We start from the raw sequence: 14,573 nt of genomic DNA, 5'->3' as shown, positions 1-14,573 counted from the left end.
CGATTCCAAATGGACAACGGGCCACATTTGGCCCCCGGGCCGTAGTTTGGACACCCCTGTTATAGAACATAATGTAAGTCATTTATCAATTGTTTATATTATCACTTACTCACCAGTCACACACAGGACACAGACTTCTCAACACAATACATGCCATTTTTATTCAAGAGTTGGTCAGTATATAGTATAGTCATAGTAGCAACGGATCTCATAGAGTTCTGTAAAGTTTTGGATTGGGTTAGATTGGATACGGTATGCTTGCAGTCAATGTTTATGAGGGATATAAAATATACTACACATAGCATTATTCAGAGCATTCAGCAGGACAAACCTTTATCAAAGTGGCAATGCAGACAGTAGTATATAATGCCCAGTTAAGATACAGAGTAGAAGGTATTTATTTTCAACATGATGTACCCTTCCTCTGTTGTTGAAACTGTAAGGCAGTATATGTTTTGATTGCAAAGTAGAAGTGCTTTTTAATCAGATGACTGATTTCCTCATGGTTTCAACGAAATGTACAACTTGAAATTGAAATTAAACAACATAGAAAAATCTGACTAACAAATAAAAACCTACTTGTGGTGTGTGTGAAAAAGTCTTGCATGATTAGAATTGTCATCTATTATGACAGAATTGCAATAACAAAGCAGCAGTAAATATGTATAAATATTGAACTAAAGAAGACTGTAGATTTCAGAGAATAATAAGTGGATGGTGGGAGGCAGCAGCCGAGTATGGTCTCCCTGTGGAAGCAGGTTGTGGCGAAGCAGCCTCAATAAGCTCCAATTCTTTTATTAAACCTCTGGCATCACTCCAGCTTGAGCAGTTCCACGTCAAATATAAGTGTGGCATTCGGTGGGATGACTCCTGGGTGGCCTGTGGTTCCATAAGCCATGTCTGGTGTGCAGGTGATTTTGGCCCTCTGGCCCAGGCTCATCTGATGATCAAAAAAAAAGGGAAAAATTACCCTGCATGTTGCTGATTACTTTTTGATGCTGTTTACAACCCTATTCACAATTGCCTTCTTTTCTTTTTCAGCATGTTAAAACATTCAACAAACATTACATTTGCTTGTGATGTAGAAAGATCACAGCAAACTTTGTCTTTATTTTTTTGTTTTTACTCATGGAAATGTCATTTCAAGTACAGTTTTTGTTTTGAGTGTGTTAACAGTTCCTCAGGGGAAATCCTATGTCAAACATGTGACACATTTACAGAATTAATTACAAATTCGGTAGATATGTAATCTCTGATGAATGACAATATGGAAGGAAATGACATTGAGAAAAGGATTACGTTTGATAGTTTAAAGTGATACCAAAGCAGTACCAGCTAGGTTTCAAAGGTGGTATCAAATTTAAGTTATGGGAGGTGTATCACTTTGAAAAGGATGCTGGATGGCAGATTCTCTCTGACACTTAAGTCTCAGATGTCTCCGTTTCTTTATTTTCACAGAACAATACAGGTTTGAAAAGAATTTGAGCAGTAACAAACTGATTGGTATGATTCCTTTAATTATTACAGATCTAAGTAAAAGTAAAAAGCCTTACAATTTAACTCTTTCTTTGTCGCTGCTTTGAATGTCTGCTCTTACCTGTGCTACTCCTTCCTCCCAGCCCTTTATGACCTCAGTCCGACCAATCTTGAACTTAAATGGCTTGTTCCTGTCTCGAGAGGAGTCAAACTTCTTCCCATTCTGCAACATACCTGCCAAAGAGAGAAGTCAAGCATGTGGTTAAGAAACTACGCATTTTGGTAATCTGATGCAAAATAAACAAAACGAAGCACACATCTGCATAATTAAATGTTCTTATGACCAATAGTACTGTTCCTAACTTTAATTCATTATCGTTTCTTTTCACAGTGGGATTCCAGATTAATACACACCCTTTCCTCAGTAGCTAATGTAATGCTAACATTTGAACATTAAAGAAATAAAGTAACTCTGGCTCCAGTCTGAGAATTTATTCGGTCTGGGCTTCTTATCAGGGTCTTGGGTCTGTTTCAATTACGCAAATGGACAAAGGGAATGTGAATCAGGAAGCATTGGCCTGGTTTAGCAGATTATTTTTAAAGTTAACTAGGCCATGGCTTGCCTGTATTCAGACTGCAGGGAGAAAAGGGTAAGAAAGGCGGAGCGGTGCAGGACTCTACCGCTACTTCAGAACACTAAACCACTGTTTGTTCAGACATGATAATAACATTGAAGCCATTATACACTGCTAAAGGCACTGGGCCCACTTCATCAGGCTTTTTAACATGCCCTATTGACTTCCCTTAGCCACTCTCCCTTGAGGGAATCCAAGCTGCCAATGGAAGTAATGCTGACGCACTGATACCTCGAGTGAACTTACTGACACATCAACAATGCAGTCTATTCATTTCTGTGGACAACAAGCAATATCAGACTGTAGGCAAACCGTGTTCAATACGGCATATTTAATAATTGATAAAAAAAAACTCCACTGTTGCCACATGAAGCAAGATTTCAACTCACACAAGGAACCAAAAAATCAGAATATTCTACAAACGTAGGCATGGATTTGTTATGCTTGTGTTTCTCACATGATCAGTCTCAATTTACATAAAAACATATATGATAGTTTGTCAACATCCTACGTTAAGCCTAAGCAAATGAAATACATTTAAAACAAGTCACGTAACAGGAGTCCAAGTGGCGTCATGCTAAAACTGTCCAGATCATCCACTTGCGTTTTGGAGTTCGCTCTGGGATAGTCCTTTGATTTATCCTTCCCTGTCTTAATTCAGCAAGTGTGAATACTTGGGATTGAAAGTTGTGCGTTAACTGAAGTCATCTCATCACATGAATGTATGTACTGTACTTCTCCCCTTTCATTCCCCCTTAACTTAATAGGTCCATCATTTCCAAGAACCACAGTAGCCCAGACATTGGTGCGGTGGGCTCGGTCCAACCATGGAGTCATCAAGTGCACGCACCAAGGCCAACACCACCTGCTGCAGGGCACCCGAGTATCAGAGAGGCAAAACCCTCTTGCAACTGCAGAAAAGCAGGCCCAGTTTCTGGAAGTGGTCGGTGCCACTTGGATGGAAACACTTACTGGCAATGTCCAAAGTTTGGAAGCCGGTGACGAATTATATCCTAGCCGTTGCACTTCACAATTCATTCTACTGGTTAGTTTAGGGGGGGCCGCATAGAAACTGATGATGTTAAGTGACATATTTTAACACTATTTGTGAAATCTCTCCATGTCTACACTAAAAGGAGCAGCTACTGTTAAAAACTCAAATTGTATTGGAGGAGGCAGCGACGGGTTAATAGCAGCACAGTGGCAACTAGCTTAAACCAGTTTGAGAAAGAAAAACACAACAGTGGAGAAAACACCACCTGCTCATTGTTTCCTGTGAAAACAAATACACAGCAGAATGGTAATCCATGGGTCTTCAACAGGAGCCAATGATTGCAGGGGGGGGGGGGTATTGTCACCCTTTTCATAAAAAGCAACAACCCATGAATCATTGTAATGTATATCATGTGAGCTAGCTAACCTATGTTTAATCACTTTGCAGCCAATTAGTAAGCTATGGCTATCTAGATTATTTTTTGAAACCTAGTATTGTATGCACCTTAAAGGGTATGTTACATACCACTTTAGACAGCCCTACACATTTTTGTAGCGCCAGTTACACATCCATTTAATACATATGTAGTAGGGGTTCCCCATTTGTATCTGTGCTCCGTTATCACTATTTAAGCATGGGTGGGGTCTCTGCAAAAATAAAGCAGGGCCAATCCCTTCCTGCGGCTGACTCCCACACTCTCTCCTCATGAAAGGCTTTCACTTGGTAGTGCTCTGGCTGGATCTGCAAAAATCTGTGGCACACAGGGGTGGGGTTATTTTTACTCAAGTTTACTGTATCCTGTCTCACCCCCAGTCTAGGACGCCTGCCAGCAAAACAACCCCCCCAGCCCAAGTGCGGATGAAATAAGATGCGTGCAAAGCTATCCGTCTGCAACAAACTTAAATGTGTCTCCGCGTTTCACAGCTGCAAGCCTGATTACAATCTTGCCCATGATTCATTAATATATCAAGTGCCAGATTGATGCGTTATTTGGTGTATACACATCAGACAAAAAGATGATAAACAGCAAATTCACTGCTGCAGTAGAGATCCTAAAGCCCTTCAATCAGATTAAACGTTACTTTAAATATCATTGCACATGTTAATGAAGGCAGTCAGTGTGTAATTCAAGATTCAGGAAGCTTTATTTATCCCGAGGGAAATTGCTGGGAAAGTAATACAAAGTGAGAGGTAAAATCAAACTAACATAAAATATACTAAGTAAGTAAGTAAATGCAACGCAATTACAGTTAATACGTAGGTATATACAATATACAACAATACGCACTGTGCAATTTAGCAGCACATATAAAAATAGTATAAACTAAATAAAGTGATACAGTGGAATTGGATAAAGTGACATTTGGCCTCAGGACGCAGTGTCTCCACTGTCCCTCTGACCTGAGGTAGATAAGTTAAATAGTCTGATGGCCACAGGAAGGAAGGACTTTCTCTGGCGTTCTGTGTTACACCGGGGGGGAATGAGTCTGTTGCTGAAGGTGCTTCTGTACGAGGTTAGCACCTGGTGGAGAGGGTGAACGTTGTTGTCCAGGATACTATGCAGTTTACTCAGCATCCTCCTCTCAGACACCACCAACATAGAGTCCAGTTGGACCCCCAGGACGGAGCCAGCCTTCCTGATGATCCTGCTGATCTTGTTGGCGTCTGCTGCCAACTGATCTTGTTGGCTCAGAGCTTCCTCAGGAAATAGAGTCAGCTCTGGCCCTTCATGTAAGCAGCCTCAGTGTTCTCAGTTTATTGTCTAGGTGTACTCCAAAGGAATTTGTAATCCTGGACAACATCCACAGTCACACAGTTGATGGAAATGGGTATGGGGGCAGATTTCTTCCTACGGAAATGTAATACCACCTCCTTTGTCTTGGTGGTATTGAGATGCAGATGGTTAGTCTCACACCACTCAACGAATGAGTCCACGACGCCCCTGTACTCCTCACCCTTCTGCTCGCTGACACAACAATTGCAGAGTCGTCTGAAAACTTCTGCAAGGGGCAGGACTCTGAGGAGGAACTGAAAGTCTTAGGTGTACAGGGTGAACAGAAAGGGGGAAAGAACAGTTCCCTGTGGAGTCCCTGTGCTGCTAACCACAGTGTTAGACACACAGTGTAATGACTTGTAAACAACCGGAGGGTCGCCGGTTCAAGTCCAAGAACAGGCCAAGTATGAAGAGGGAACTGCTACTTTGAGAGAGGCCTCCTGGGCCCTACACTTGATTGTGTGTGCATAACTGTGTACGTGTGTGACTATTATAGACTGAACCCAGTTCAATTTAAATTTCCTGTTTAAGAAGAGTACATTCTAAAGAAGCTACAGGGTGTCCCGGTTCTTCCATGGACCAGCGGGGTTTGCTGGATAATTATTCATGCCCTATAACACCGCTGTCCTATTTCTCCTTATATCCCTCGCCCATCTATTCTGTAAGGGCTCTCCAAGCAGACATTGTTCTTCCCCTCTAACCTAAGACAAGCTGTTAAAGGGTCAAACAAAAAGGCAACTTCATATAGAATGAAGTGGCATCCTGCACAAGGGCTCATGGAAACCATAATTCAGCAAAAGCTCAAGCTAATTTCTTTCTGTCTTCATATAGAAGCTGTATGAACTCCTCTGTTGCTTTCCTTAACTTGACAATGTTGGGATTGAACACTTCCCACGGTACTTAATCACAACATTCTCGCTTGAAAGGAGAGTAAGGCATCTCCTGACATACAACCCCACGTTTTAGTCTCCATCTATTTCTGTTTCACACACCGAGGGCCGTTAGGTCTCAGCACGTTTTGTGGTAAGTCTGGAGCTCAAACATGGTAAGGAAGGACGTCCACATTTAGGCATGTCATCATAGTAAGCCTGTTGCTCACAAGGCTCATGAGTCTTGTCAGTGGAGGACGGCAAAGCTGTTTATCATCGTAGCAGAGAGCCATACTCCATCCATCATCAAAACCCACAGGCTGCTGAAGTTCTTTTCATATTGACTGATTTCAGGTCTGCTTCCATTTTTCTTCAGCAGTTAAGAGAAATGAGCTTGTGATGGCAGGATTGATGGCTCAGCCTGGCACACAAACAGGGAACAGAAGCCTCTCCTAAAAGCTTCTCAAATCTATGAATGTGACTGGTAAATGAACAGTGTTTATGTTTCGTTTTCTCGTCTTTGCGTGCCTGCTTTTTACATATACAAGTCAGCCTTCACTCATACTACACACATTCATACAGGGATATGCCCTACAAGGCGCCACTTGCTCAGGGAGAATAACATTGACAGACATTCTCACACCATTGACCATGCCCTTGTGAGCACCTTGGGGTTAAGTATCTTGCCCAAGGAAACATATATTTGTTGTCTGCAGGGGCTGGGAATAGAACCACCGACCCTCCAATTGGTAGCCGACCACTCTACCTCACAGCATCCACCTGCCCCTTTGATCTGTCCTTGTATCAGGCATTGAAGTAACCATTAGCGTTTCCATTTTCTGGCCATTTATACATCGGTAACTGCACAGTGTGTACATGTGTTGGTGGTGTAGCAAGGCCAGTGATAGATAATCCAACAGATGGTAACTCGTCTACGTCCACGTCTTTGACCCACACCAGACACTTGTCTGTGCAACAATGCAGTAAGATTGACCGCTGATAGAGCTGCAGACTGGCAGTCAGTCAGGTGCGACAGGAACAAGAATGTGTGTGAAGAGTGAGCAACTTTCCCAATTATTTTTGTCCGAGCAAAGCCCTTACCTGCTTTGCGGCTATGAGCACTCATTGCTAATTTGGGCAACATAGCTGAAAGTGGGGGAAGGGGGGGTCACTCACATATCTGTCTCTGCAATGTGTGTATCTGCATGTTTAAAATCCCGAAGGTGAAAGTGTGGTTCAAAAAGGTAGTGAGCAAGTGTAATAGAGCCTCTTTGAGAATGAGTCTCCCTAATATTTAATTCTGGCTACAGAGTGGTTTCTAACCCCATTATATATTGGGAAGTCTCTCTCTCTCTACCTTTAATGTTTCTCTTAGCCCTGCTGTCTGGAAAACTAAGAAGGCAGGGTGAGGTCTGGGGTTCAGCAAGAATGTCCCAGATCGACTGCTAACCTCCATTAGCTTTATATGATCTTCAACTAATCTTGTATTTGAGTTTAAAAGTAAAACAACAAATGTCTGTCTGTACTACAGTTTACTGTGCTGAAAATAAGCGAGTCATTTAAATCCTCTTCAGTATAGCTTCCACACATATTCCTTGATCATTTAACTACATTGATTATTACAATACCAATAAGGATTACTTTAATAGATTTAATTTCATGTGGCTTTACTTTTTCTGATGAAAATTCTAATAAATGAGAAATACCTCTTTAAACCATCGTCAAATGATTGGGGCCTTACTTACAATTGCATACAGTCTAAAAGTACTTGTTATTACGATGTTAATGCTGTAATTATCTTTAACAACACCTCATTCTTAAGCTAATTTCCTGGCTTGAGTTCAACAATAAGGTATTATTTCCACACAGCTCTATGTGTAAACACTGGTGCATTCTTTTCGATCTATGACCAGCAAACACATTTCCCTTTCTGATACAATTACATATTTATAGTGCCTTTTGTTTTCCATAGACAAGGTGCTTGCTCGGGCTTAACTATGCGTTTACATGCCTTCAACGAACATGATACTAAGTCAAAAAGGAAAAAGAAAAAAGTTCTGGTAACAGACATGACAGTTTGACCCGTTTTATTCCATTCAGGAAGGAATATTATGTTAATTATGTGATTGTGATAATAGAGAAAAAATGATTCCAAGAGTGGGGCAAGAGACTATGAAACTGTTACAAGAGTACAGAGTAGGCTGCAAATAATCTTAGAAGAGATCAGGCCTTAATGGAAATGTGGTTACTTTTTCCAATAGCCTTAATAGTCAACAACACAACATTTGTTATCCACAGGTGGTGGATACACAATACTCAAACAAAGCAGATATCTGTCTATTCAACTCGCCACTAAAAAAAAAGAGCCAGGTACAATTTCCAACGGTTTCCGATTAGGAAATCCACATGAATCCATTTGAAATGACAGACAGCCCCAGCTTCAGGCACTTGCAAAAGTTGGCTAAAGTCAGATGCACAAACATTCAATACAACAATACATACACACAATTAAAGCTGTTATACTTAAACTATAGAGCCAATGCCAGGAAGCGTGCAGTGACTTTTACACACATTTATTAATAACACTGATACACAGACAGACTGATGACTGTGAATGAGCTTTTGTTTAGTTTCTGTCTGGCCTAGTTGTCTGGGCTGCCAACCCTGAGGCACTGAATAACCCAAATGTATTTCCGAGGTATCTCAGCATCTAACTGCCCCGCCTTACAGTTAGGCAATCTCAAGTTTGTGTGTGTGTGTGTCTGCTTGTGTACACTAGATTACTCTATATGCATTGTGCAAGTTTTAACAGTCTGTAAAATGGTATTGACACAATGAGACATTGAATTTCTCGACAAAACCAAATAAACTAATATGTCCTGGGAGCGGTTGCTGCTCATACCTTTCTTTGAAACTTTAGGCGACAAACAGGTGCATGCATGTCCAGTAGAATGTATACCCTGTGAGACGTGGGTTGCAAACTTAGTTTTGTTGTTGTGTGTATTCTCAAAACAACACACACACACACACACACACACACACACTCACACTCAGCGACAAATGTATTTTCTCAACAAGGCGACAGGAGCAGCGTCTACATCCAGTTGCCAGAAGCAAAGAAAGTGTTACCTATGTAATGAACAACACATGTCTGGCCCTTCTTTGGAAATGTTCTTCCTGTCAAAAAGAAGAAAGAGAAACATTTGTTATTGTCTGTCTGTACACCTGGGAGACTGGAACTAACAATGACAGGGTTAAGTCTGGTGAGGTGTCCCTGGCAGGAATGCCATTCTCTCTTCATGCCTGCAGACATGTTGAAGTCAGATATGCATCTGTTATTAGTCTCATCCTAATTTTGAAACTTAACACTGGAGTCTTCTTTTTTAGGGGGCAATCTAAAGCCTCTAAATGGGTTATTCGTGTGTTTGACAGAGAGAGATAACCTTTGAGGAGTCTTCCATGTCTAGCACCTGATCAAACCTTTATCCTGTCTGCCCAATTATAGATAGCTCACATTACTTGCAGGGTATACTTATCAGAGTTCATTCGCTTAACAGCAGCAACGACCAGTATGGAGCGTTCTAGAAAGGAGTCATGCAGCCGTCAGTGATGGTGAATAAATGGGGTATACAGACCCCTTATTATATCCCGAATACTACGTTACTGTTAGAATGTTGCTGAAGATTTAACATGTGAATTACGTTTCCTGCTATTGCATTAAACTTAATATTTAATGTAAATCTTGTTGATATTCAACCAGACATTCCGGCGAGCTACAGAGCCCCGAGACCACCACCACCACCCCCGCATCAAAGCACACACAAGCGGAATAATCAACTTACCATCACCGGGAGATATTGTCTCGACGTCCACGCCCATGATTGTACTACTTCAAAAATGTGCTCTGAACCATGCAACCGTAAACGCCGTTATGGAAGCCAATGTTATCCGTTTTGCGGCTACAAGTCGGACTGTATCGTTGGGAACCATGCATTGACCCAATACTACCGACCCGTAGCTGCAGCCAACCGTGGGGCAGCCAAGATATTTTCTATCGCGAGACAGCGTCGAGATCATCAACTGCACCACGTACGTCGTCTTCAGCATTGTGCACACACTTTCGCCACATGGTGGGTGTGCTTATGTTAAGCAGTTGTTTCTGTGCTATTTCTCTTCTTCAATTTTTGAACTGAATTATTTTCACATTAAATATTTCGTTCCCCTTTACATGTCCCTTATTTTTTATTAAGACAAGAAGCGACATCGAGCGGGCAAAGTGGCAAACATAATAAGCTACAATCCAACTACATTTCCCAGAATGCACCGACAATGTCTGCTGGTTTTGCTTCCGGGTCAAATTGATATCAACTTTTCAGACACATTTCAACCGGCAAAACGTGATTTAGAGGATGGGAAAGTCGTTTTCACTGTTTCACGCAGACTCCACATGAAATGCTTGTGGTTTTATAAGGTACGTAAAGTAAAATAACATGTCCGTCTGTCATTTTTTGCTGCAATTATTAGTTAGCACGCTACATGTTAACAACATAATGAGTTGCAATTGGTATGACTTTTTATACTGCGTCTCATAATGGTGTGTCCGTTCATTTTGACCCTCTATGTGAAGTAAATATATCCTTGCCTTAGTAAATTTGTATTAAGTTATTTCCTATAACCTCTCCATACAGTTGTTATACTCATATTTACATACTGTAGTTATCAGTGGTCAATTCTATTTAACTTGCAAAGGTACATTGGAATGCAATGCTTGTCTTTCTGAATTGACCTCTGATAATATAGAAAATCTATTTGATAAGGAGGCGACCTAATTGACTCAAAGCGATCAAGGCAGATTCACCTCATCTAAAATAGGAAATGCTGTGGCAAGGCACTCCCTCTCAACACATTGTATTGTTAATGCCCTCAAGACCTGACAAGACCAGTGTGTTGTTAAGGTCATTCAGGCGTAAGCAGCTATAAGTGTTCGTCACCACTGCCTCAGCTCAGGCAGAAGGGATTAAGGCATGTACTTGGAAGGAGACACGAGAGGCTTTTCTTAATCTGCATAGGTAAAGGCATAGGCAACAATAGCTACTCCTTTGCAGGACCTGATCACACCAGATTCAGTTGTCACCAATGTTCTGAGTAATTGTTGTGTTTCTCTTTGAACAAGCTTCTTCATACCTGCCAGGATGGATCTTGGTAAGGCAAAGCTGCTTCGGACGGGTCTCAACACTCTACATCAAGCAATCCACCCTGTGCACGGGATAGCATGGACAGACGGCAAGCAGGTCTGCCTGACATCTCTCTTCTTCGTCAATGGTGAGGTGCATTTCGGAGACACTAACGTTATTGGGCAGTTTGAGCATGTCCTTGGGCTCTACTGGGGCCCGCTGTGCTGCTCTGACTCTCCTGCCTTGCTGGCTGTTCAGCACAAGAAACATGTTACCGTGTGGCAACTGCAGCTCAGTGCACTGGAGCAGAACAAGCTGCTGTGCACCCAGACCTGTGAGATGAGCGAGCCCTTCCCCTTGCTCTCCCAAGGCTGTGTGTGGCATCCTAAACTGGACATCCTGGCTGTGCTTACCAAGAGGGACACTAATGTGCTTTTTTCTGTCAGGGTGGACAACAGGAGAATTAAAGCGGACATCAAAGGTAGTGGACTTATCCACTGCGCATGTTGGACTAAGGATGGTACGCGCCTGGTAGTGGCTATAGGAAGTTCTCTACACTCTTACATATGGAATGACATCCAGAAGAGTCTTGCTGCATGCTCTTTTTGCCCCATTTTTGATGTAGGAGGCTACATCTGTGCTATCGAGGCCACAGGAGAAGCTCAAGTAGCTGTAGCTACAGAGCTGCCTTTGGATAAAATATGTGGGTTAAATGCAGGCATGGCCTTCGACATGCAGCCAGAGGCAGAGTCTGTGCAGGGTGACGGGTCGCATGTGTCGGAAGAAGACAGTCCTCTGGACTCGAGAAGAAGATCTTTTGATTCAGATAGGTCCTACATCCCTTGTTCAGGCCCCTTAGATCTCACCCACCTCCTGGCGAGGCATCGTCGCTCTGACCCCAGCCCCCTTATTCACCTGCGTCGCAGAGACACCTTGACAGGCTCTGGTCAGGACTCCTCATATCTCATCCTGGTCACCTATGAACGTAAAGTCACCACAAGTCGCAAAGTCAGTATCCCGGGTATTTTGGTTCCGGACATTGTGGCTTTTGACCCTCGTGGCTCCACTGTCGCCGTGGCTTCCAACACCTGCAACATGGTGCTTGTGTATTGCATTACTGCCTCTGCCATGCCGAACATTCAGCAGATCTCTCTGCAGACAAATGAGAGACCTAAAGGAGTGTGCTTCCTCAATGACAAGATGCTGCTGTTGATGGTGGGCAAGCAGAAGTCCAACGACCCTGCCTTTCTTCCATCCTCTAACACGGATAAATATATTCTCAGACTCATAGTTAAAGAGCTGATGCTTGATGGAGAAACTCCTGTCCCACCTTCCCCCTCTGCTCTCAACCGTGAGTCAACATCTAATTTCTGCCCAGGGATTAGAAGGCACTCAGAGCACCAATCTAAGGATAACAGGGAGCACCGAGGGATAAAGGATTTGGTTCTGCCTGGAGGGGGAGTTGTTCGCTCACCAGGCAACAGGCGTAGGCTGGTGGAGGAAGTGAAGAGTGGAGAGCCCAGCCCCGTCACCAGCTCTGTTGAGTTCTTTGAACAGACATCAGCCACGTCCAGTGCCTCCTCCATCACAGTAGAGAATTTTGATATGGAACACGTCAATCGCATGACCAGCCTGGCTGTGGCCGGCCAGTCCAGCAGGGACTGCAGCCGGACCAACTCTCCTCGCCCCGAGCCGGCGGACAAACTCCCCACAGACTCCACGCTGCCAATGGCTGAAAAGACACCCAGCCAGGCCAAGGAGCGCACACTGGAGCAGCTCGTTCAAAACATGGAGAGGCTTTTTACTCGCTTTGCAGATGTACAACAGTGCATGGGAGAAATCAGAGACTATTCCCAGAATGGCAAGAAGGCCCTGAGTGTCTACCCACATGCTTCTGAACCCCCCTACGTCAATGTCACATGTCAGGTAAGGTTTTATTAAAATGTCAACCTACATTTTCTCTGCGTATTTGTAAGTGTTTGGATTATATTTACCCAGCTAGAGAGATGTAGATTCCCTTTCTTCTGCAATCCTTCCATTAGCGGCTTTTGAATGATAGGCTTAAAGAGCTTAATTAGCGGGAATTTAAGGATAAGACAACGTAAATACCTGGAATTGTTTAATGTGCTCCAGTAACACAATTACGGTGTGTTTCAATGTCAAGATAGATCTGTTATCTGACTTCTTTGACTGTTTCTCTTTGCTTTTTTCATTTGTGCATATACAGAAGCAGTTATCAGAAAATGTGTTCATTGATGAGCGGAGGCCAGTGCTGCTGTGTGATGGGAAGTTATGTCTGCGTGCCCTCCAAGAGCTCTTCAACCTCACCATCATTGAGATGACATATGGTATGCAAAGCTTCTTTTTGCCTAAAATAATCTTTTTTAAATCTTTAAATAACCCAATCAGAATGTATCTTAACTAATAAAGAACCTGTACAATCATTGACAAAACATTTTAGCGTTGTTGTTCCTTTAGCATCCGTTAGCTATAATTGGAAGTGATTAAAAGCCTAGGTGAGATTACGAGGTATAAACAAAAGCAGCTTACTACTTTTTAATGAGCATAGTGTATATCTGTCCTTAAGTGACACACTAGTAAGTAAAAGCACAAACTGCATTTTGCATTTGATAAATAATCTCAGATGTGTAGAAATCCTTGCTTATTTCAATAGTGTTGTGTTGTTTTCCCAGGTCCGTTGTGGATTGTACTTGTGGCAGATGCAGACGGCTTTGTTCCTCTGACGTTCAAGCCTAAAGAGGAGCTCACAGTGCGCAATGGGAAGCGAAAAAATACGCTACGTACTCCTGGGAGTCCAGACAACTCTGTCCCATCCAGTCCGGCCCCATTCCAGATCAACAACACAATCACAGAATTCTCTTAACACACACGTCAATGTATTTAAAAATGCAGTATAATGGTTTCTGAAATATATCTGAATCGATCCAAAAGTCAGTAGGTATGGCACGGAAATTGAGCTATTGCCTCACCTATGCAGATAATCAGTGTTTTATAAATCCAGTCCATTTACAATAAGTTAAAATCTATTTTTCTATTCTCTGCATAAAAACCGCTGCCTATTCATATTGAATGTCCACATGTTGCTGCTTTAAAATGAAAGCTTACCTGAAAGAAGTCTGAGCTCCATGCCATGTTTTTTATTTACATTTTTGGTTGACGGAATGCAGTGCTCTACTTACTCATATGTTTTAGGGATGCTGCTGCTGGTAGGGAAACTGATAGAGGTTCACTTATGATGTGTATAATTCTGTTGGTCTGTATTTGTGTTAACTGCTGAACTAGAGGAATTCCCACTTCAGATTTAATCTCTGGATTGGCTTTTGAGTAGTCTCACTTACATTTGTTTCACTCAAGTGTAATTTAACCTTGTTACACAACACTCTGGGTTATATTTAATTATATTTCAAATATTAACACTGCTGAATTTGTAATGCCAAGCTCTGTATCACAACTGACCACTGGAGGGGGCAACACTCAACAGAAACACTGGTTACAATGATTAGTGTTCAATAGAAGACCAAATAAGTGTAAATGTAGCTTCTTGAGAAATATATATAAATATATTTTTGACACTTTGGATATTAAATCAGCATAAAACATGTGCATTCTTGTCTGTGTTACTTAATCAAC

At 42.2% G+C, this 14,573-nt stretch overlaps 2 protein-coding genes across 6 annotated transcripts; one reads left to right on the top strand and one right to left on the bottom strand.

The window, feature by feature from the left end:
* Positions 1-135: 135 nt before the first annotated feature.
* On the bottom strand, positions 136-9,862 carry fkbp1b (FKBP prolyl isomerase 1B). Of its 2 annotated transcripts, XM_063902491.1 has the most exons (4): positions 9,591-9,849; positions 8,878-8,925; positions 1,598-1,710; positions 136-940 (listed from the first exon to the last, which is right to left on the bottom strand). In XM_063902491.1, the coding sequence occupies exons 1-4, from the start codon at positions 9,625-9,627 to the stop codon at positions 812-814; spliced, it is 327 nt and encodes a 108-aa protein (XP_063758561.1). In that variant the 5' UTR covers positions 9,628-9,849; the 3' UTR covers positions 136-811. The 2 variants fall into 2 exon arrangements, with proteins under 2 accessions (XP_063758561.1, XP_063758562.1); XM_063902492.1 differs by lacking the exon at positions 8,878-8,925 and having other exon boundaries at positions 9,591-9,862.
* A 229-nt stretch (positions 9,863-10,091) lies between these two features.
* Positions 10,092-14,544, top strand: wdcp (WD repeat and coiled coil containing). Of its 4 annotated transcripts, XM_063902487.1 has the most exons (5): positions 10,092-10,219; positions 10,922-11,070; positions 11,369-12,848; positions 13,150-13,270; positions 13,616-14,544. In XM_063902487.1, exons 2-5 carry the CDS (start codon positions 11,021-11,023, stop codon positions 13,804-13,806), a joined length of 1,842 nt encoding a protein of 613 aa, XP_063758557.1. In that variant the 5' UTR covers positions 10,092-10,219; positions 10,922-11,020; the 3' UTR covers positions 13,807-14,544. The 4 variants fall into 4 exon arrangements, with proteins under 4 accessions (XP_063758557.1, XP_063758555.1, XP_063758556.1 ...); XM_063902485.1 differs by having other exon boundaries at positions 10,922-12,848; XM_063902489.1 differs by lacking the exon at positions 10,092-10,219 and having other exon boundaries at positions 10,265-11,070.
* The last annotated feature ends 29 nt before the right edge of the window (positions 14,545-14,573 follow it).

Source organism: Eleginops maclovinus, chromosome 15 (assembly GCF_036324505.1).
Source record: "Eleginops maclovinus isolate JMC-PN-2008 ecotype Puerto Natales chromosome 15, JC_Emac_rtc_rv5, whole genome shotgun sequence".
Lineage (NCBI taxonomy): Eukaryota > Metazoa > Chordata > Actinopteri > Perciformes > Eleginopidae > Eleginops > Eleginops maclovinus.
Note: the sequence above shows the minus strand (reverse complement) of the source record. Positions and strands in the feature narration are given on the sequence as shown.

Excerpts from the sequence above, each read along its gene's own strand:
- fkbp1b (XM_063902491.1), bottom strand. The coding sequence starts at position 9,627 with ATGGGCGTGGACGTCGAGACAATATCTCCCGGTGATG. Across the intron at positions 8,926-9,590 it reads GACAATATCTCCCGGTGATG|GAAGAACATTTCCAAAGAAG; the intron begins GTAAGTTGATTA and ends TCTTTTTGACAG. Across the intron at positions 1,711-8,877 it reads ATGTGTTGTTCATTACATAG|GTATGTTGCAGAATGGGAAG; the intron begins GTAACACTTTCT and ends TCTCTTTGGCAG.
- wdcp (XM_063902485.1), top strand. The coding sequence starts at position 10,941 with ATGGATCTTGGTAAGGCAAAGCTGCTTCGGACGGGTCTCAACACTCTA. Across the intron at positions 12,849-13,149 it reads ACGTCAATGTCACATGTCAG|AAGCAGTTATCAGAAAATGT; the intron begins GTAAGGTTTTAT and ends GTGCATATACAG. Across the intron at positions 13,271-13,615 it reads CATCATTGAGATGACATATG|GTCCGTTGTGGATTGTACTT; the intron begins GTATGCAAAGCT and ends TTGTTTTCCCAG.